The sequence below is a fragment of the Odontesthes bonariensis genome, chromosome 11 (assembly GCF_027942865.1).
Source record: "Odontesthes bonariensis isolate fOdoBon6 chromosome 11, fOdoBon6.hap1, whole genome shotgun sequence".
In the NCBI taxonomy this organism is placed as follows: domain Eukaryota; kingdom Metazoa; phylum Chordata; class Actinopteri; order Atheriniformes; family Atherinopsidae; genus Odontesthes; species Odontesthes bonariensis.
Window position 1 is genome coordinate 6,839,816 of NC_134516.1, and position 23,383 is coordinate 6,863,198.

General features: G+C 42.4%; 1 protein-coding gene across 1 annotated transcript; it reads right to left on the reverse strand.

Annotated features, from left to right (window-relative positions):
- Nucleotides 1-175: 175 nt before the first annotated feature.
- Nucleotides 176-23,088, reverse strand: LOC142391532 (aldehyde oxidase-like). Its single transcript, XM_075477366.1, has 35 exons — nt 23,022-23,088; nt 22,450-22,507; nt 22,249-22,345; nt 19,704-19,812; nt 18,238-18,364; nt 17,479-17,540; nt 17,281-17,358; nt 16,983-17,063; nt 14,011-14,155; nt 13,700-13,792; nt 13,447-13,598; nt 12,782-12,875; nt 12,584-12,693; nt 12,221-12,405; nt 11,928-12,090; nt 11,764-11,841; nt 11,519-11,688; nt 11,316-11,442; nt 9,099-9,221; nt 8,925-9,021; nt 8,728-8,852; nt 8,511-8,644; nt 8,316-8,403; nt 7,268-7,354; nt 7,006-7,197; nt 6,708-6,935; nt 6,499-6,594; nt 6,085-6,213; nt 5,929-6,003; nt 5,792-5,844; nt 5,601-5,715; nt 5,452-5,517; nt 2,722-2,910; nt 2,459-2,626; nt 176-721 (listed from the first exon to the last, which is right to left on the reverse strand). Exons 1-35 carry the CDS (start codon nt 23,070-23,072, stop codon nt 671-673), a joined length of 3,996 nt encoding a protein of 1,331 aa, XP_075333481.1. The 5' UTR covers nt 23,073-23,088; the 3' UTR covers nt 176-670.
- Between the last annotated feature and the right edge of the window lie 295 nt (nt 23,089-23,383).

Sequence of the window (23,383 nt, forward strand, 5' to 3'; positions counted from 1 at the left end):
GGCTAAATGTGGGCCAAAGAATACCGTTGATATGGGCCATGTTTGGGAATCCAGTGAGACCCTGCACACATCTGCACTGAATTTAGATATTGCATCTCATGCATGGTCTGGAACTGACAGCGGACAGGACTTACAAAGTGTAGAAATAATCCAACGCACTGCATTTGTCCACAAATTTATCATTTAATTTTTATCCTTCATTTCCAGTTTCTCTTCAGTCACCCACAGGGCATTTGCTAAAACACAATTTTTTTCACCCTATTTACATTAACATTTGTTTATATAAATGATACAAAGCATGCAGTCATAGTTAAGTGGGAAATGCGGCACAAAAACAGCCAAATGATTGGCTAAATCTGTTAGTCGTACCGTTTAACAGTAATCTGCTCTCAAATGTGAGCCTTAGCACTGCTGTTTACTGCTGCAAATGAAAACAGGGGAAAGTCCAGATGTCTTCATGTGCTTTTTTGTTATTTAAAGTGATACAGTAAGACAAAAGCATAGAAACGATAAAATCAGGTAGTCATTCATTTAATTCACATTTAATTCATGGTTAAGAATAAATCAACTTGTCATGTGATGGTATTTCATTCAGGCTTATTGAGTAAAATAGCAGCAATAGTTTATTGTGATTAGAAAACGGTCAGTTTAGTTTTAATTTGATTCGGTTTCAGATGTTCAAGGCCCACGGTTTGAATGATCCTGGCTTGTTGGCTGGAACCTGGAAACAAACAAAAAGAAAACAAATGAACAGAATTATAAAGTATTGCACCCTTTTTGGTATGTTTTGGAGTGAAAACTATGCTGAAAGATCAAATAATTTAATCACAGAACACAACTAGAAATGCACTCAGAGAGTGCAGACCTCTGCCAAGGAAGCTTTGTTTTATAAGCGCATTTTTTTTAATCCACCCATATATTGTAGTGAATGGTCTGAAACAATCACAGATGGCTGCGAAGGTGTGGCCTACCTGTGGATAGCGAGCCATGTATGCCGTGCAAGCAAATCCACGTCGGGAAGCAGTGTTCGCCGTTATTAATTATTATTAATATTATTATTATTATTATAATGTTTTGTCGGGAAGCAGTGTTCGCCGTTATTATTACGCTATATGCAGTTATGCACACTGGCTTGCCGTTGCAATCTTTTGTTGTGCTAATTACAGCAAATCCGCGCAATATGCATTCAATCCGCGCACTATGCATTCTGTCTGGCTTTGGCTCTGTTTGGCTTTGGCACCTTGAGGTCGCGCCACCTTGTGGCAGGTCGCAAGATTGCAGCAGCACGAACAGACCAACGAACATCCAGACAAACATCCAGACAAAGCAACAGACAAACTCGGGCGATCATATAACCTCCTTGGCGGAGGTAATAAGGGACATTTTGAGTTAAATTCACAAGTCCAGTCTTTTTTATATGTGGAAAAAAGCTTGTTACAGTGGAAACCGCTTACAGTGATCACGTTGGTCCAGAGCCAATTTGAACACTGTAAGCGGTTGATTACTAAAACCGAATTTGTATTACAGGTGTTTCACTTGTTTTTTTATGCAGAATACCATCTAATTGCCATTTGTATCGTTTTTCAATGACCGCAGGTGGAGCTGAAGTAGGTAGACGTTAACTGAGAACAAGTGTCCAGTGTGCTGCACTTTCAGGCCCAAAACAAAACCTTTAAATGCCCTTTGGTTGAGATGGAGGTCTGACGTTTTACAGCTGTGTGTGAATGCAGCGGGAGCCGTGGGACGTTGGGAGGAACCTTTGATTAGTTTAGAGGAGGTTTAAGTAACAACAGCAGCTCCCGTGCACATGTAAATAAACCCCCCCGTCGTTTTCTTTCTCCGTCGCTAGCATTTATGACTGTCTCTCGTTGCTTAATTAGACTACACAAGGTAGCCTGAGGAATGCCAAGCTTCGCCGCAGCATCTCGTTGGCTTGTTTTTGGTAATTTGTCATACGCCTCGAGGAGACCATAGATGACCATAATATATGACCATATATTATGTCTATGGAGGAGACTACGTCTTTCATTCAGAGAAAATGACTTCCTTTTTCCAGCCATGATTCGCGCGCTTGCTGCCCGGTGTCAACTCGTTACGTTAGCTAGCGAGGCAGAAGCAGACGTTCAGAAAGGAATCAAGGGAGTAAAAAATAAAAAAGCTACACGTAGTTTTAAAATGATTTTTGCACATGTTTACATTCATAAAATGGCCAAAAATGAACATTATAAGCAGATTTCTTGATTACTATAAACAAATTATTTAAACAGCATTTGTATAGAAATGATTCTGTCCCAAGCCTTTTGATCTATATAAGCGGTTAATTACTATATCCGTGACCACTAGAAGCGGTTTCCACTCTAATTCTTTTATGGGCTGAAAATATTCAGTTTCTGAAAGTATAAACGCTTCTTTTACCGGACATTTTGTGCCAAATCAACACTGTGAAAGCAATGATCACCTTCTGAGTGAACGGGGAAGCGCAGGCCAGGCAGGCCTTCTCTGGAGTCGCAGGACTGTCCAGAGAGAACGGGCCAACGAGACCGGACATCGAGCGAGCCGCCGCCGCCGCATCTTTAATGGCAAAGAACACGGAGCTGCCCAGGAAGATGACGGGTTCTCCGATACCCTGCAAAGCCAAACAGCCGCCAGGAACATCGTGTTATGGATGTGACAACAGAGCATTAGGAAAGGCTCCAGAATATGCTACATGTTGGTGCCGACCTTTGAGGAGTAGATGGCGTGGGGGTTGTCGGAGTTTGGCAGCAGGTAGACGTTGAAGCGAAGGGGCATGTCGCAGATTGCCGGGATCTTGTACTGAGATGGACCTCGTGTGTACAAAAGCCCATTAGGGGAGAACTTCAACTCCTCCAGAGTGTAGAGACCCATACCCTGTGTAAACCCTCCTTCAATCTAAGAGGTGAAGGAAAAGAAGGTGAGAGTGAGGACAAGAAACACTTCCTGGAAAAAGCATTTAAGGTAAACACAAGAAACTTGTAAAGGAAAAAAAAAAGGACCATACTGAGATGGGAAATTCTTATTTTTCCATCTGGTTTTAAAAGTCCATTGACTTTTCTATGACCCCATTCACCCTGTGATCCTTTTGTTTGGTCATTTAAGGGAAACCAGTTCTAATTTCATTAGGAGGAGGTTTATGGTTGACACTTCATGGGGAGTTTAGCTCAGGGGATAATAAAGGGGCTAACTCGTAAACCTCTCTGTTATCTTAGATCCTGAACAGAGTAAGGGGGCCATTTGTTCTTTGAGATAACCCCCACGCTAGGGTATATAATGAATGTGTTGATTGTGTTCTTGGCTCTGTGATTCTGACTTCTCAGAACGGAGACTGTTCAAACACTGTATGCCTTTTGATAAACTTAAAAAGACAAAATCTGGATTTTCTCTTATAATTATTTGAGTTAACTTCTTACCCACTTTGATAGAAAAAATCCACAACAATACTCAGTGAATAACTCCCTATAATATAGATCAGTGAGCAGTGCTGACCAACATGTCATTGGGGTCATCAGGTGGGAACCTTTCATCAGTGTTTCATCTAGTTGGGCCAACGAAACCTCCAGGAGGCTAGACAGTGATCACTGGCGTCCCAGAGTCACCCCCCTAATGCTAGCCATCACTGCTCCTCACACCACAACAACCATCTTTTTTTTTACAGCCACAAACTACCCCAGCCTCTCACCAACTGCACACCAGTCACAGCAAGGTGGGGATTGAAACTCTGCTTCGGGTAGGGGGTAATGAAAGTATAGAGGGTGCCAGAGGTGGAGGCAGGACAAGACACACAAGCAGATTCAGCAGACAAACTCACCTAAACAGTCCTACAATCACTAAAAATGCCAGAAAAAACAAAGCCATACAAGCTAACTCACCCAAAATGGCCGCCTTGTTTCAAAAGGCTCCCATGGGCCACACCCTCCACTTAAATACATCCTGGATTTCTTCTTTGCTTCTTCCAATAGTCTGTTTACCCTAAGTGCTCCCCCTGCTGGGCCCCCAGCTGCTATTGCTTCTTCTAATCCAAATCCACCGACTGGACTTTACTGCCTCATCTGACACTTCCTTCACTATTTTCCTCACACTCTGTCCACTTACACCCAGCTCCCTAAACAATGAGACAACAGACTTTGCAACAAATCCTCTACATCCTACTTCCACTGGACAGATTCTAACCTTCCATCCTCGCTGCTCTGCTTCTGCCCACAACTCCACATACCTAAGCTTGTTACTTTCATATGCTTCTGCTACTAATTCCTCCCAAGGAACAGTCAGCTCTATGAAATAGACTCTCATTCTACTCCTAGACCACAAGACTACATCAGGCCTTAGATTTGTAGAGACTATCTCCTGGGGAACAACAGGCTTATTTCCTAAATCTACCTGCATCTTCCAATCACAGGCATCCTCCAAGCTGCCGTAGTTCCTTATCGTCTTATTAACTTTCTCCCCCTCTTGAACAAGCTGAATTGCAACTCTCTTCACCTTAGACCCTCCCAAGTTTACCTGCCTTCGTTTATCTTCAATACCTGCAGCTAAGCTTCTTAATACTTGGTCATGTCGTCATGTATGCCGGCCTTGTGACAGACTAACCTTACAACCTGACAAAATATGCCTTAGAGTTGCAGTACCTGAACATAACGAGCATAACGGGTCTCCATTTACCCAGAGTTTTAGGTTCTGGGGAGGTGGCAATACATCATATGTTGCCCCTATCAAAAATCTAATACTCCTTTCGTCGATACTCCACAGCTCTTTCCAATTAAGCTTTTTCTTCTCTACACCTTCCCAATTCAACCACCGTCCCTGCTTAGCCTGACCCACTGCCTTTGCACTCCTTAACATTTCCTCCTGCTCAACAACTAGCTTTCTCTTCTCCTTGGGACCTGCTCTACTCCACACCGGTTTGCCTGGGCCAAGCCCCAAGCTTCCCTGGCCTATTTGGCATGAAAATGAAGGGAAAAGCATGAAAAAAACATGACAATGTCCTCGCTAAGAGATGCAGAGGCTCATTTCAGCATCTGCTTTCCACATGTTGAAAATTAGCTTGAGTTAATTTATGGAGATGAGTTACCCGAGAATTTATGTCGGATTTTCTGTTATGGAAAAGCCAGGACAATCAGGAAACAATCAGGAGAAATCAATCAGGAGAAATCAATTACAATGATCAAGGATGACCCTTTTAATACGATGCATTTTTTAATGATTCATCAAAGGTTTTAGGTGCAATACAGCTGACTTATACACATACTTATCCATGAGGCCGGATAAAAAAGAATCAGTTAAACTACAAGTCTGTCTTAAAGAGACAAAACCAAGATGACTCTGAATGTTCTGCCTCCAAATTCAGACAAACTGTAGTTGTTGTCTTTGGACCTGAACGCCAGAGTGATGCAGAAAAACTGCTTTTGTTGAGTTAAATCAAAAGGACGGTCCCACCTGACCGATGTCCACAGATGGGTTCACGCTCCTGCCCAGGTCCATCACAAGGTCCGTCCTCACTGTCTGCAAGAAGAAGAAAAACATAACAAGAAAAGTCAGCTGAACTCAGCTAAAGTGCAGAGATGAGGAGCTGGTTGAGTGCGGACCCTGTAGTCTCCTGTGAGGCAGTCCAGCTCCACCTCAGAGCAACACGCTCCGAATGTGAAGTAGGCATACGGCTCGCCCTCCATCTTTTCCCAGTCCATGTAAAGGTCCGGGCCTCTGAGGACACACAGGAAGACACTGCTTACTGGTTCTTTATTCAGACAAGATTCAGACAAGCAGAAATTAGTCGTACCTGAAGTATCCTGTGGCTGAGAGGCTGATTTTCTCAAAAAATGCCGTACCGATCTGCCATCAAGTAAGAAAAAACAAACAAGTTCATCAAAATGTTGGAAACCCATAATCAAGTGTTCCTTTCTGAGCAAATCATACCCAGCTTTCCCATGATCCTTTGGGGTCCTTCTGCCTGATTGGCTCCAGTCGCTTGTACAGAATCTCACAGGCAATCTGCCAGAGACAAAAAGATGAGATGTTAGTATTGACAACGACACTCAAAACCAGTAAAAAGGTGCAGAAACCAGACTCCACCTTGACCGCCATGCCGTTGGCGTCGGTGCCAAAAGAGGCGGCTGAATTACACGTGTTGGGAACGGTGTTGGTGCTGGTTTCACTGATGTAGATCTTTGAGGTCGGGATGTGCAGCTCCCGGCTCGCCACCTGACAGAAAACAGGATGACTGAGCATTTGATTGAGCTATTTTCAGTTTTTTTTAAAACAATTATTTATTTCTTGATTGTTAACATTCTGTTTTTTTTTATTTGATTAGATGAGAATTAGATATACTTGGATATGAGCCTGAAAAAGATGATATCGATCAAAACGTCAAACATCACATAAGAATAAAATACGGAGCAGCCAGTGTGTGTTTTCTGCTTCTGTCCATGTAATTTCCTGTTATTAAATGCTTTCCGTCATGGCTCTTTTCCTGCTTTCTCACAGTACCTGTTGGACTTTGGTGTGGAGGCCCTGACCCATCTCTATCCCGCCATGAGTGACCAGAACAGAACCGTCTTTGTAGATGTGGACGAGAGCTGCTGCCTGTGAACCAGACAGAAAAATATTCTCATCATCTCGATGTGTTGCTGGATAATCCAGCCTGCTGATAGTCAGACACATATGGAAAGAGTAAAGCTCAGCAGAACCCCACAGACCTGATTTAAGAAGCCCTCGGCAAAGGCGATGCCATATTTGATTGGAGCGATGTACATCCCCCTCTTCTTCCAGCGGTTCTGCTGGTTAAACTGGTCGATGGCTCTGCGGCGGGCGCTGTAGTCGCACTTGAGCTTACACTCCTCCCAGCAGCGCAGCATGTTCTCTGGGCTGAACTCAAACTTGTAGTGGGTGACAGACGGCCCTTTGTACATGTTGATCTCCTGGATCTGATGAGGGATTTCAAGAGTTAAACACAAAACAGACTGAACAACATCGGATGATAAGATGAGGTAAGACCTGGTGTGCAGGCCGTCCCAGCAACAGCGCCACATCGTTGAGCATGTTCTCCACCACCAGGAGGCTCTGCGGCACACCGAAGCCCCTGAAGGAGGTGTTGGAGGGCAGGTTGGTCCTGCAGGCGGCAACACGACCACGCAGGTTGGGGATGTTGTAAGCGTTGTCCATGTGAAGCAGAATCTTCTCAACAATCTGCAAGAAAGAGTAAATCAGTGATGGCACTTTAAATTTGTGTGTGTGCAACATTTACTCTTCCACTTACCATAACCGATTCATCCACAGCCCAGCCAGCGTTGGCGTAGTACTCGATATCTGCTGCCACGATCCTTCCATCATTCATGAAACCCACCTGAAACAAACAGTAACAACACATCAGAAAGGCTGCTCAGTTGTTGTTGGAAGAACATTCTGCTGCAACTTTAAGAAAAGAACAAATATTAAGAGTTTGATCTGATTTAGTAGCAAAAGATGAGCTCATGTGCTGCTTCAGGCTTCAAAAGGCCGATAAAGAAAACAGCCTTTATATGTCAGTTCACCTGTACCTCTGTGTCCCCCTCCTGATTATCTCTGCACATAAATGTATAACCAAATATACAGGTTATGTGTTTTGTGTTGCAGATAAAGCAGAGTTTATTAATTGTTAATTAATTAATTAATTAATTGTTTGACTATTTTTTTTTCTGCTTACAGAACTGAGATATCAAATACAACATATTTACTTCACTGATAGCAGACGTGTGTTTTACGTTGCAGGTTTCAAGATGGTGGGTGATGACGGTAACTGGGAGCAGCTGGTTAGTGTCTCTAAGCCGAAGTTAATATATAAGATCCACCTTTTCCTTCCACCATCCTGGCCACTTCATGTCCTATGTTTCATTTCTTTTTTTTCTTTTAGTTTAATTTAAGATAATAAGTTAGGATGCTTTTCTGCTACAGTTGCTTAACATTTTTATAAAGGTATTTAAGGTAATTACAGTATTTTGTCAAATAAAAATCATTGTTTTTTTACTAACTCCCTTGAGTCCCTGTGATCATCCTAGCCCCCAATTTATTATGACCTGGCTCTGAAGGCACAACAAATAAGGGGGGGGGAGTTACCGAAAATAACAATTTTTTACACTGGCCAGCTGCCTCCAATTGCCCTCATCACAAATCACCTGCAACATGAAACATTCACAACAAGAGAAAAGGGTCTGGGGCCATCACATTTGAGAGAGAGACATGGAACATAGATTATTGATCATACAGAGTCAATGTCAGCACACCTCTGCTGATAACGACACACACATCTTTACTGGCTGATGTTGTACCTTGTATGTTGCCCGCACAGGATGGCGTCCTCCTGTGATCAGCATGTCCTCGCCTCTCTCCAGGACACAGCGGACCGCACGATTTGTTCTTAAAATAGTTAGAATCAACAATTCTGTTGCAGCTCATTTCATCAGAAACATTTTCTTTAGTCCGAAAAGGAAATTCTGGTTATGTTTCTTCCCGTCTTGACTTACTTCCACGCAGCGACAGAGGTGATAGACGCCAGGAAGGAGGGTTTAATGACCTTCCCTCCGAAAGCTCCACCCACCCTTTTGACGTGACAGGTGACTCTGTTAGACGAGATGTTCAGCGTCTCGGCAACCGCTGCCTGCAGCAACACATGAAGCTTCCTCCGCTCAGCTCGTGTCACCAAAATTAGGAATAAATGTAAGAAAAATAGCGTCTCTGAACCTGAGCTAAGGCCGGCCACTGAGTGGAGATGTAGACGTCGAACTCCATCTCCTCACCGACAGGAACGACCAACACGCTCTGAGTCTCCATGTAGAAATGCTCCTGACCTCCGATTCGAATCCCTCCTGATATCAGAGATCAACACAATCATGTTTGTTCTTCCGTTTGCTGATGAATGCTCATCAAGAAGCTTTTACCTTCATGAATCCGATCAACATTTTCAAAAGCCTTCGTCACATTTCCCCTCTCAATCACTCGTTTGGGCTCATAGAAAGACGACTTCTCGATGGCGTCCTGAGACAAACACAGTGATCAGCTGCCATGACCAAACAGAGTCGACACCTGACGGCAAATCAAAATCAACGGCAGACCTCGATGGTGAAGATGGGGTCTGGCAGGTCCTCGTAGGTGATCTTCACGGCTGCCGCTCCTCGTTTGGCGTGCGCCTTTGTATCAGCGAGCACCGCACACACCATCTGACCGATGCACGCCACCTGCAAACAAGCAGAAACGCACACATCTGTCTCTGGAGATGTCGTCATCAGGTTGTTCTTTTCTGCTTTTATGAAACAGTTTTAAAGTCTGAAATGCGTTCAGTGTAGAATATCGTGTCATGAAACAAGATATAGCAGAACAGTGTTGATTTAATCAACAACAAACATGTCAGTAAATGTCTTTGCTGCATTTTATTGATTACTTTGATATTTAACGGATATTTGATCCATCTTGTTGTTGAGTTGTTCCACACAGATAAATATGTCTTGCCTTACCTTTTATCAGAAAAAGAAGCATATTTCAAAACAAAGAGCTAAATGTTTTAGCGTTTTATTAAAAAAAGAAATGTTTCCACGAGTCATCTCGACTCGTCTGCGAGAGTCTACCAGTTCCCTCGGCAGTCAGTTGTGTTATCCACAGCGTTGTGGGGGTGCTGGATCTCTGTTTCCAGTAGAAAACAGAACTGACAGTGTTTTTCCACAGTTTGACTCATCTCAGGAACTGAAAACTTTGACGCATCTGGGGCATAAAAACTGGGCAGTAAGTATTTGAATGTTTTTGAAAATCATCATATCTCCACAAAGTAGCTTCCTGGTCAGAAGTATGATGATTCTGATTAAATTCAATTGAATATAAAAGGAAATTATATTGTTCCAGTATTGATTATAAGTAGGGCTGGGCAACGATTAAAATGTTGAATCTAATTAATCACATGATTTCCCTTAATTTGCTCCATATCCGGTCGGAGCAACGAGCCCAAAGTGCATTTATAATTCAGTCTGAACGCTTGTGGCGTGAAAAATCAAATCAATTTATTTGATATTGATCCAAAAATTAGACGTTTAAGATGTTTTCACGTTATTTGATGTCTGGTTGAACACATCCAGGTCAGATAATGCAGTTGAAAGTTGAATAGCTCCTGCATGTACATTCACCTGAATTTGTTATTGAAAATGTTATTCAATTTAAGCTCAGATGTCGTGCTCCACAATTTCCATAAAGGATAAATTAATAGGCCTGGGCAACGATTAAAATGTTTAATCTAATTAATCACATGATTTCCCTGATTAATCACGATTAATCGCATTTGTACGAAAAATCCAAAAATGAATCCAAAAGTAGTGTATAGCTTTTAGCATTTAGCTTTATTTTAAATGTGCTGCCATATGAATGAAAGTGCCATAACATTTGTTGTGCAAACACACTTTTAACATCAGCATCTTTCTGTAGTTTTTATGTAGAAGCCTCGCTCCACTGTCTGTTTCCTTGAATGACTTGCTGCTATCAGTTGTGTGTTTTGCCTTTAAGTGATATTTTAGACTGGAACTACTACGCTGAGAAGACAATTCAACTTGGCTGTGTTTACAGATGACTTTGGTTCTGTCGACTCCGCCGTCTGGAAGAACTTTAAAATGAAAATGGCCGAGTAAAAGTTCCGTACCCTTCTCCATGTTTGGTGGATCCGCCAATTACTTTCTTTTCCTGTTCCACAGCAGACAGCAACAGACTTTTACAAAATAAAAGCCTGTGAGCAACAGACTTTTACAAAATAAAAGCCTGTGAACAACAGACTTTTACAAAATAAAAGCCTGTGAACAACAGACTTTTACAAAATAAAAGCCTGTGAGCAACAGACTTTTACAAAATAAAAGCCTGTGAGCAACAGACTTTTATAAAATACAATTTCTCGCTGCAGCTGGTCCCAGTTCGACTCCCGCATCGGACGGCCCTGTGCTGCATGTAGTTCCCCCTCTCTCTGCCCCCTGCTTCCTGTCTCTCTGAACTTTCATATCCACTAAAGGAACAAAAGTGCAAAAAAAAATTATTTTTGTAAAAAAAAATTGTAATTTAAAAAAAAATAAATAAAACCTGCGTTAATGCGCGTTAAATAATCAACGAGTTAACGCAATAATAAGGAGTTAACTCGCCCAGCCCAACTTATGATCGATAATATGGTATAGATGGATAAAAAAAGAATAAAGAAAATAAAAAAGCCGACAGCTATTTGGAAAGTTGAAAGAGGTCAGCATGAATGGATCGGGGGTGTTGTTTTTAATCTTTACAGAAATCTAGTTGTCATAAAACTTCTGTACCTCACTCTCAGCCAGCAGCTCCTCACTGTAACCGAACATCTCACGGGCTTTCTTCCCTGGAATATCTTTGGCTGTGACGACGTCAACAACACCAGGAAGCTGCAGGGCGTCGCTCACATCCAGGCCTCTGTTGGACAAGAAAACTGATTAAAAAACGCCGTCTGCAGACCAGGAAGCTTCACCTCGTGGCATTTTCTCCTCACGTGATCTTAGCGTGTGGTCGAGAGCTGGTGACCAGCACCAAGAACAGCTCCCCATCTCTCTTTGGGATGTCGTCACAGTACACGGCCTCGCCTGTCGCGTGAATGATGGCGGAGCGATGCATCATGGGTCGCCCAACTGGGTCCTGGTCGCTCTGGTCCTTTGACACAAACTGAAGGAGAGGAAAGCAAGCTTGTTTTTAAATGTTCACTGTTGGTGAGTAAAAGCTTGGATTGAGTTCTCTGACCTGGAACTCCTGCAGGCTGGGTTGGATGTCTCTGGGTAAAGGCAGCAACTTCTCAGGAAGCTCATCTGTGACCACGTTCTGTGAACATAAAGACTCTACCATGAACAAACTGCCGGATCTACCCAACATCTTGCACTGAAAAGAGCAAAAAGAATCCGTTTCACCATTTCTCTGAGCTTCTGCAGGACCTCCAGGTTGAATTTGAAGAGGAGGCTGAGAGTCAGGGACCGACGGAACTCCACCTTTCCTCCGGGAGCCAAAGGAGGGAGGACCAGCTCGTCCAGGAGGATGTCGTAAGCCCGGTTGAGGGTCTCTTCATCCCACGGCCTGATGGGAACGAACCAATGAGCAATGAAGGGGGATCATATTTGTTCAGAAGGATATGAAGAGCAATAAAGTAGAAAAGGAATGTTGGAAGATTGAATGTGCAGTAAATAAGCAGAAAAGTCCCTCTGACCTTCCTATGACAGCTTTGCAGGTTTTGGTGGCGCTAACGGTGGTCGGACCCATTCCTCCATAGTAGATGTTGACATCCTGAACCACTCTGGACCCCTCTGAGAAACGCACCCTCATCCCGGTGGTCACGGTGGCGAAGGAGGCCTCCTTCCTCGGCGCCTGACGGAAAGCTCGAACAAACTCCCCCTGCAGGAAATACGAGGCACTACATCTGTAATCATGTGGAACTAAACGAATCCGACAGTTTCACCCGAATAATGCGATTGTTCCTGAGGTTGTACAGAAATAAAGCTTAAAGTTGTGGTGAAAAGAAAGCTGAAATAAACTAAAGAGTGGAAAAAGATCTTAAACAGGACTCATGTACCTTTGTTGTAAAGGGAATGAAAACCGAGACAACAATTTCCTCTGGTTTCAGTGTGGTTTTCCCAAAACCCACAAAGAAGTCCTGATTCAGTGGAACCTCCCGTCTTCCTTCTGGTGGATTTAAACAGAATCTGTTCTTTTTCTGTTGTTTTAGCTTTAAATTTAGCCTCTAATACAAAGAAAAATGGAGGCGACTCACCGCTGGAGATGACGCCGACCCTGCAATTCCCGGCAGCCAGAACAGGATTAAGGTCCGAGTTGGGGTACGCACTCACAATGTTGCCTCCAAGAGACTACAATTACAAGATGTGCACAGAAGATATCAGAGATCAGTTTTTATTTTACAATTCAGCACATCAAGAAAGGTTTTCAACTTTCTGTGTGTGCAACTTCTTCCTTTGGACCCAAGATGTTTAAGTTCTGTGTCACCAGCTTTGCTGCATTTGTTAATGTACATTGATTGTTACATTTCAGGCTTGCATCATATTCCAAACAAAGATTTACTACTTGGTGGTGTTGCCATTCCTTCCACACAACACTGAAAGATATTATGGCACTGAAGATGATGAAGAGAGTTTCACTCAGTATGTGTTGTCATTATTCCATATCAGCTATAGCAGAGGAAATCTAGGGTCATCTTCCTGCACATAAACTTTGTTTTACAGAGCCCCCTATGGGTCACAGAGAGCTGTTGTATTTCCCCTCAGAGGAAGGCTGAACTGTATCAGGGTGAAGTGTTAGGTCAAAGTTACTGGTTGATGTTAAACGGGGGCTTTAACATCCCATTGAACTAAATGATGTGATGAAGCCACCGATTGTCCTGAAGAAGGAGCCAGAAACAGACAACGAGTGAGTCCTCCTTACCGCAACGTTCCGGATCTGCTGGTTTCCCAGGTTCCCCAGCTGTTGGATCAGGGCTCTGAACAGCTCAGTCTTCTCCTCTTGCAGCTGAGGAACCAGCTTCTCCAACACAGAGCGGACCTCGGACAGACTGCAACCCGCTCCCACCCAAACACCTGCAGAGAGTCCCAACGGCACCCAAACAAAGCTGAAAACTCTGAGCTGCGATGAGTCGTTCAAAGTGACAAAACTGACCAGGCAGATGTTGGTTACCCACCCTGAGGAGTCTGAGACACCTCAAACAGCTCCTGGACTCTGATGGGGGAGATTATCAGCGGGTGGAAGATGCCTTTGAACTTTATGTCCGGACCTTCAGCACAAAGCAGAAACACCACAGTTTGGTTCAAGAGGGTTGATCTCAAGTTTATCCATCAATCATCTCATCTGCATGCGATCCAGATGATAAGAACGTGAGCATTTTGTCTCCTGAGGATCTTTTTACATCATTAATGACATAAAATAACCTGTTACATCTCAGCTATTATGTTGTAATTCATTGGACAAACTCTGTGAGTGATCCTCGCAGACCTATGTTGGTGTTGCCCATGACCAGCGGCGCCACGGGGTGCCTGGTCTTGAGCTGGACCAGCTCCTCCAGGGAGGCGGGGCACACCCAGGTCATCCTCTCCCCGAGAAAGGTGAGGGTTTGTGGGTTTGCCGTCTCTGCCATCAGCTGGGGAGCATTTTAAAAAAGAAACGTCACTGAGCTGAAATGAGGCTATTTAAGGTAAACACAAGAAACTTGTTCTAAAGGAAAAAAAATGGACCAGACTTCGCTATACTCCCTATATAGATATATATTTTTTTCACAGCCACAAGCTACTTCAGCCTTTCACCAACTGCACACCAGTCAAAGCGGGGTGGGGATACAAACCCTGGTTCGGGTAGGGGGTAATGAAAGTATATTGGCTGCCATAGGTGGAGGCAGGACAAGACACACTAGCAGATTCAGCAGACAAACTCACCTAAACAGTCCTACAATCACTAAGAATGGCAGCAAAAACAAAGCCATACAACTCACTCAAAGCCAACTCACCCAAAATGGCCGACTGGTTTCAAAAGGCTAACATGGGCCACACCCTCCACTTAAATATCTTGAACTTCTTCCTTGCTTCTTCCAAGAGTCTGTTTACCCTAAGTGCTCCCCCTGCTGGGCCCCCAGCTGCTATTGCTTCTTCTAATCCAAATCCACTGGCTGGATTTTACTTCTTTATCTGACACTTCCTTCACTATTTTCCTCACACTCTGTCCACTTACACCCAGCTCCCTCAACAATGAGACAACAGACTTTGCAACAAATCCTCTACACCCTACTTCCACTGGACAGATTCTAACCTTCCATCCTCGCTGCTCTGCTTCTGCCCCCAACTCCACATATCTAAGCTTTTTCCTTTCATATGCTTCTGCTGCTAATTCCTCCCAAGGAACAGTCAGCTCTATGAAATAGACTCTCATTCTACTCCTAGACCACAAGACTACATCAGGCCTTAGATTTGTAGAGACTATCTCCTGGGGAACAACAAGCTTATTTCCTAAATCTACCTGCATCTCCCAATCACAGGCATCCTCCAAGCTGCCGTGCCTCCTTATCGTCTTAATAACTTTCTCCCCCTCTTGAATAAACTGAATTGCAACTCTCTTCCCCTTAGACCCTCCTAAGTTTACCTGCCTTCGTTTATCTTCAATACCTGCAGCTAAGCTTCTTAATACTTGGTCATGTCGCCATGTATACCGGCCTTGTGACAGACTAACCTTACAACCTGACAAAATATGCCTTAGAGTTGCAGTACCTGAACATAACGAGCATAACGGGTCTCCATTTACCCAGAGTTTTAGGTTCTGGGGAGTTGGCAATACATCATATGTTGCCCCTATAAAAAATCTAATACTCCTTTCGTCGATACTCCACAGCTCTTTCCAACTAAGCTTTTTCTTCTCTACACCTTCCCAATTCAACCACCGTCCCTGCTTAGCCTGAGCCACTGCCTTTGCACCCCTTAACATTTCCTCCTGTCTACCAACCTGCTCAACAACTAGCTTTCTCTTCTCCTTGGGACCTGCTCTACTCCACACCGGTTTGCCTGGGCCAAGCCCCAAGCCTCCCTGGCACATTACCCACAATCTCTGCATGTCTAAGAGTTGCTTTTGCCTCCTGAGCTGCCATTCTTGGTTTCCACTTCCTCCCCTTTGTTGGGTTTGGAACCACCTTACTGACTACCACATTTTTACTCCCAGCTAACAGGAGCTCTGTCCTAACTTTAGTACATTTAAACTCCTGTACTAGACTAGATACTGGGAGCTGGAGTATGCCTTTCCCGTACAGTGCCACAGTACTTAAGCATCTAGGAACACCTAGCCACTTCCTAATACAAAAACTAACTAATCCTTCCATTTTTTCTGCAACAGACAATGGAAACTCATACACAGACAGTGGCCACATCAACCTAGGAAACAATCCAAACTGCAGACAACACAGCTTAAACTTTCCTGGAAGCTCTGATTTATCTATTCTATCCAGTCCCTCAGCAACATCTTGCCTGCTCTCCATCATTCATGTCTGCCTGGTACCACCTGCCTAAACTCTTTACTGCCTTTTCCCTAATTATCGGAATGCTTTCTTAATCTATTACAAACTTTCTATCACTTAATTTCCCTCTACTTATTGAGATACTTCTAGACTTAGTAGGTTTGACTTTATTAAATCACTGATAAGTGATTTCAGGGGGGATTGTGTGGGAGAGAAATGTCATGACATGGCCTAATTACATTGTGTGCTTTGTTGACTGGTTCATATGAATATTGTTGATAGTTAGAATGAGCTTGTTTATGATAATGGCAAAAGCCAGGCGCCCGAGGAAGATTGGGGCTTGGCCACGTATGCATTGTGTGATCCAGGAGCAGTATAAAAGGTTGTCACAAAATGAGGTCGGTGGAGATTTTCGGACAATTCTGTATGCACATTTGCTGTGACGGCTTGTTCAAATAAGACTCCTTTTCTCCACAACAATACCAGCCCACTTTAGATTTTTATTAAGTCTTTTAAGTATTCTCTTCATACATGGCACTGTGTAGTCACTAACGTCATATCATCCATGTATGCTCTAATTGGTGTAAGGCGCATGCCATCCTGACGTCTCTCTCCACCTACAACCCACTTGGAAGCTCTAATAATGATCTCCATCGCCACTGTAAATGCTAATGGTGAAATCATACACCCTGCCATTTTGCCTATTTCTAGCCTCTGCCAACCTGTTGTGAAACCTGCTTTACTTAGGCACAGTCTAATATCCTGAAAATATGCTCTTACTAAGTTAACAACTATTACGGGCACTCTAAAATACTCAAATGCTTTCCAAATAAGGCTATGTGGCACTGAACCAAATGCATTTGCTAGATCCAGAAATATAACATGCAAGTCTTTTTTCTCAGTCTACATGGATTATAATGGCTACATGGATTTAAGTTCCATGAACTGAACACCGATTCAGCTGATGACTCACAATCAGTTCTGGAGGGAAGATCAGCTCCTGTGTGGGGTCCAGTGGAAGGAACTCCTCCTTATCAAACAGCTGTGGTTTTTCCTGCCGGTGACAGAGGAATGAAAGAAAATGTTTAAAACACAGAGCAGGACAGAGGGAGCTAAAAGTAGACTCTGCTGGGTTTCAGTGAAAGGATAAAAGAGGATAAGGGCAGAAACATCAGCTTCCCTTCATGATGAATCTAAGAGGGAAGGAAAAACTGAGAGAACTGACACAGAAGAAGAAAAAGGACCGAAGAAGAAATGAAAGTTGAACTCACGTTCTCAGGTTCATCGTTATTTTCCTCCCCGTTAAGGCAACACTTTGTTCCACCGTTGGTTTGGCAGCAGTTGGCCTCCTGGGGGCGGAAACATTGAGAATATTTCAGCGATAACACACAGAGAGCTTTTCTGTAACAACTGTTACTGTGACCAAGTCTACACAGAGTAAATTATTCCTGAATGACGGCAACTTCTACCTGACAGAAGGTCCTGCAGCCGTCCACAATGGGTCGATATCCAGTACAGCGACACATATTACCTGAAAGGCAACAACACATACACTGAGCACAGGGCTAACGGTATACACACACATATATATTAATATATAAATACATGGTAAATTAAGAAAATATATAATTTATTTTAAAAAGCATGAAGAAACGCAAAGTAAAGTGACAGAGAATTAAATTTGGTGATTAAATTGAAAATCTTGATCGGTTGATAAACTAAAAATCAAACATTTATGTAGCATTTGTTAGCATTGAGCTAAAATATGTATATTTGTTTTAATTTAGACAGTTTCAGTCCTCCAAAGGGCCTGGATGGGATTTAAAAACAGATGTTTTTGCTTTTTCATGTGAAATAATCCAGGTGGAATTTAAGAAGAAGTGATAAACACTGGGACAGCAACAATTTGAGGACTAATTTTACGTACAGCCTGCTCTGCATTACAGCTGGGCCTGACAGACACTACTCAGGGCTCAGAACATCCTTTGCTAAGAATGTGAAGATGGATCACTCTGTATTTCTAATAAGGATATAGTTTTATGCCATGTAATGGCAATAAAACCTTCAACAATTTATATTCTACTCTGTGAGAAGAAAAAACGACTTATTTGAGACCCAAATTTAAAAGAAAGTCAAGAACATCAATATTTGTTTCTAACTGCCATACACATACTGAGCATGATGAAGGAATAACTAAACAATATGGAGAGAAAACAATGCAAGCCAACCAGCCAGGGCCTGAGTGATGTCCTCCATGGTTGGCTGGGGTTTGTTCCTCAGCAGAGCGTACATGGACATCACCATCCCCGGAGTGCAGAAGCCACACTGGGAGCCGTGAGCCTTCGCTATTCGCTCCTGGAATCACAAAAGCTGCTCAGGCTCAGAAGTCTGGAGTCACTTTATAAAACTCTTTTATAATGAAGAAATTACAAGCTTCAAACGCATGAAATATGAAGTTCAGAAGACAAGAAAGAGTTTAATAATAAACGTTTCACTCGGTTCACGTGTAAATAAAAGAGTGTTTTAAATTTAAAAGTGTCGCTTTAATTAAACTATGAACCTCAGTTTATAATGTTTTGTGAGAAATTTCAAAATCAGCTGGAAGTGAGAGGAATAGTTGCATGAAGCTTGAGATCAGTTTGGATTCCAGGCGGGAAATGGAGGCATGTTTTTGCAAAGTCACTCAGAGTGAGCCAACTTCCTGCTGATAGCACGAGGAGGCTTTAGGACAAAGGTTTAAAAGCAGGAGAGAGGGCGGGCTGCGGAAATTCTCTCTGAAAATCTGTTTCTATTGATCATAATAAGTCATATGTTGACAAATGAAGGAAAAACTGGACACAGGAGGAGAATTCAGACTATGAAGTGAAATTAATTAGATGAGAAAAGTGTCCAAATGTGCCTAAATCTAACTCCTGCATTGAGAAGTGTCTCTGTTGTTATGACTGCTATGGCTTCACACTGTTTAATTTATGAAAATTGCAGTGTACAGGTGCCAAGATGAGATTGGTTGAACCTGCAGCAGCTCACAGATGATTGGCTCCTGGAAAACAGATCAACTATAAAGACCTGGGACTTTTCCACCATCAGTTTCTAAAGGGTATGATTCTCGGTTTGGATGCGAGAAGTCCAGGGTTCAGATCCCGGACGAGCCCCCAATTCACGTTACGCCCTGTCACAACAAGACACACAACATGAAAATGACTAATCTCCCTTTCCTCTCAACCAGCCACACAGTTTGCAACATATGAGATGCTTGATGTAACTTTATGCACCGAAAACTTGGAGTTTTTAGAGCTGCCATTTTGTTTTCATTCCTTTGATTTCTCTTGTTTCGTTGGACAATGGAAGTAAGTGATTGTGATGTATTTTATTTTATTTTATGCAGGTCATTTCCTTTCTGGCTTAGATGGTTTAGTGTTGTTTGTTGTTTTGTCGTTGGCCATCCAGAAGTTAACTTAACTCCAGTTTGCTCTTGTGATCACTGACAACTTGTAAGTAAACTTTCAAACTGTTAAATGTCTCTGTGGCTAAGTGAGACCTGGGGAAGATGGGTCATTTTCATGTTGTGTCTTGGCTACCAGGCGTACCAACAGGGCGCAACACTGTCATCTTGGCTCATTCTTCAAGAAATTAAATCAGACCGGAGATCATATCAGCATGGGATGCCGGACGGCTGAGGCCTCCCAGCACTCACCTGCACCGGGTGGATCCTGGTCTTGGAGCTGCCGAGGCCCTCCACCGTGGTGACGGCGGCTCCGTGCAGCTGACAGAGCGGCAGGAGGCAGGCGTTGGCTGAGTAGTGGCTGACGCTGCAGTGAAGGGAAACTCATCTAGTTGTAATTATGACCTCTGTTACAGCAGCTACAAGAATAACTTTAAATACCACTTCTGCAGCCGAGGCACTGAGCAAGCACCAGGAGGTACATGCTGCTGGTTCCACTGATGCTGCTGGCTTTCCAAAATGTCTCATGTTTCCCCTTCAACACGTACTTTTTATGGATAAACTCTAAAACATAGATGAAATGTGAGTTATACATCTAAGTCTAAAGCTGAAAGCGTATCCCGATGAGAGCAGACATGCAAATCAATGACGAAACCAATGAAGAATTTATGGGATCGGATCCGAGCCGATGTTTAACAGCCTCGTCTGTTGCACCTTTCAACCAAGTTCGATTCACTGAATCATGTCGACATCCAGACAGAAATAAAAACATTTCCTCCTCCTTCCCGGCACAGGTTATCAATCTAAATACAATCGCGTTGTGCAACAAGCAAACTCTGATAAGTACAGTATAAAATCTGACCTCTGTCCTCCATAAAAACACCAGCCGCTCCAATGGAGTGCAACTATTTTCTTTCAGTAAATTAAAAAATTAGCCTTTGGTGAATGATTGCAGCCTCCCAGTGTCTCCTAAGAATTACCAAATATTTTAGATCCACTGATTCTGTAATGCAAGGAAAACATCGACTAAAATTATTGTTAGATTCTACACCGTTATAAAAACACGTGGACAGGTTGACCCAAACTCTGCCGGATAGATTCCTGCTTGCATAACTAATCAATGTCCGGCGATCTCCTCTGACTGGTTTACAATGTGCCATAAAATCTTACGTCTGGGAACCATGAGGATTCATACAAAAGTCTGTAAATGGACCGTACTTGTATTGTGCTTTTCTAGTCGAGCTGACCACCCAAACAACTTTTTCCCTACATTCACTCATCATATTCATACAGCACGTCTTCGTCCACATGCAAGGCTTTCCCAGCGACGCTTTGGCATGTTGCCCGGGGAAGCCGGGATCCACCGGTTTCCTGATTGGTAGGCGACTGATTCCTGCTGAGCGACAGCCGCCACTGTCCGACATTAAAGTAAAGTGGCTGCATGACAGCATAGAGGACTGAAAGGCAGAACCCCTCGTTTGCACGATGAAGCAGAAACGCATGCATTAACGTGAAAAAAGTGACAAGAACATGTAAAGAAAAAATAAACCTGGGAATAAATGGTTTTGGTTAAATATATGGGAGGAGAAAATGAAAGTTTATGATAAAAAAAAAAAGCGTTATAATGAGGCAATAAAATACACATTTAGAGAAATAAATGGAGGGACTGAAACCAAGACTGAAAATTAAACGTAAAAGTAAATAAATAGGCGTATTAACAGCAAATCAAATAAATACAGTTGGGAATTAAAGCAGACATATCCCTTTATTTCACATTCTATACATTAGTTATTGTAGGATTATATTTTCTTATTTTATATTACTAACATTTGTCGCCACAGTAATTTATTTTCCAAGTCATTTATGTGCTTTTGTACTTATTTTTTGGATGATGGCAGTTTCAGCTCTCCGTACAACACTTCACATTACTCTGTGAGGTCAAAGGTAATTCCAGCATCTCAGTGTGGTTTGGATTGACTGCTTTGGTGTTATTTTATATACTATATATGAGTTATACTTAGTTATATTTATGTTAGAGCTGTAATAAAAAAAACCATCTTGACTGTATTTTACTGCTGTGTGCCAGTCTTGTATATGAAAGGAAAGAATTGAATTAAACAAGGACTCTAAAGGTATTTTATCATGTGCTTTAAGGTAGCAAAAACACTATGATTCTCTGAGCTTTTATTAAAGATTATATAATTAAAGGTAGCCAACCGATTCCATAATCAGGTTTGTTTTCATTGAGAATGGAACATAAACATCATGAAGTTAACTGGTAATCTTCAACAAATGAGTTTTTACTTCAGACCAAGATTTCCTTTAACAGTATAACTGTAACAATGCTATCTTGTTATAGTATTGCATGGCCTGTAGTTCGGCCCGTAATGAATCGTGTCATAAAGGAGAGGTAGGTGCGCCTCATGAGCAAGGGAACACCTTTTGATCTGTTCCAGGAAAAATTTACTGTCATAAAAAGTTTTGTCCACTCCGGTTTGTACAAATATGGTTGCTGTTTTTTTTGGCTAATTCTAGAAATACAGAACCTAAACAACAGAAGCTAACATTGTAGAGTTGAGACATTATCTCATCCCATATTGCTGTTTTAGGGTTAGGGTTTTTATTCTTTATTTAGGGACTCCACCAGAGCAACTTTGCATGAGTCAAAGTTACAAAATGTTTAATACATTTACGTTATATCCTGTCTCTTTAAGAGGCCCCTCCCTAATTAACCCATTCTCTTCTGATTGGTGGACTTCTGGAAGCCTGCCAGCTACACGGTTGTCATAAAGGATACATGATGGTTTTGGTGGCATGTTGGTAGCGTGACACCATAACCGTGCACGCCCCACAGCCTCCACCACCACATCCAGACTTGGTTCCCGTTAACCTCACTGGAGGAAGAGTCAAGGATCCAACAAGCCTCTAACATCATCTACTGAAATAAACACAACCATCAAGCTTCAATTGTGGATTTGGAGCCAAGTGTGAAGGATACGCTTCCCTCTGAGGAAGGATAGCAGCATCGTTTCAGGATCTGCATGGTCCTCCGTCACCTGTTCAAACACAAAGCAGCAGCATCACAACTTCTAACTTTCACACCAAGGCTTTAAAGAAAATAACCACCTCTTCAGTTTCTCTCATCACTTGCTGCTTAAAATCTGGCTCTTGAATTATCTGAGGGTTCAACATGTTGATCAAAATGCATTTAGCTTCCATATTCTGTCATTAATTAAGTACAAAATACCAAAAATGTTTAATATAAGAACCGTTTGATGCTTTTAATTTAACGGCTAAATGTTCTTTATCACACCAAAGCTTTAAATTCAAATAAAGTCAAAGAGCATTTATTACACAAGTTTCACTGAGCGCATTACACACGTTACAGAACATGATGGGACACAAATATGGACATAACACCTCCAGCTATTCATCTATACCGTCTGTTCCGAATCAGAACGGAACTTTTGTCACGATTATCGTCGGTGATTAAATATAAATAAATAGATCAAATGCAAACATGAGCCAAAAACTGTCATTAAAACACCAGATCAGTAAGGTTTAATTTACCTTTTTCCCATTGATAAAGACGCACAAAGTGTCTCCTGCCTTTGCAGACATCGCTCATCTGAACACAGCAGCGCAACAAGTACAAATTAACCCGCAACACTTCAGTTTCATACTTTCAGAATCAGGGATAAAGGTAATAAAGACAGCACGTGGTATGGAGTGGGTGGGAGTTCTGAGTTATAGATCATAAACATATGTATATATAGGTGTGTGTGTTGTGTAATGTATATATCAGGACATTAGTCAAACTGAACTATGATCAAAGTTATCCAGGACTGTTCTAAAATATTTATATTTCCTGCTATCTTGGGCAAAGTGTCCAATAAAAATCACTTATCGTTAACCTTGATTTGACTAATAGC

Bases quoted from the DNA above. Each gene is read 5' to 3' on its own strand.
- LOC142391532 (XM_075477366.1), bottom strand. From the start codon at position 23,072: ATGTCTGCAAAGGCAGGAGACACTTTGTGCGTCTTTATCAATGGGAAA. The intron at 11,443-11,518 runs GTGAGGAGAAAA...CTTGTCCAACAG, and splicing joins CGACCACACGCTAAGATCAC to AGGCCTGGATGTGAGCGACG. The intron at 5,845-5,928 runs GTATGATTTGCT...ACTTGATGGCAG, and splicing joins AAGGATCATGGGAAAGCTGG to ATCGGTACGGCATTTTTTGA.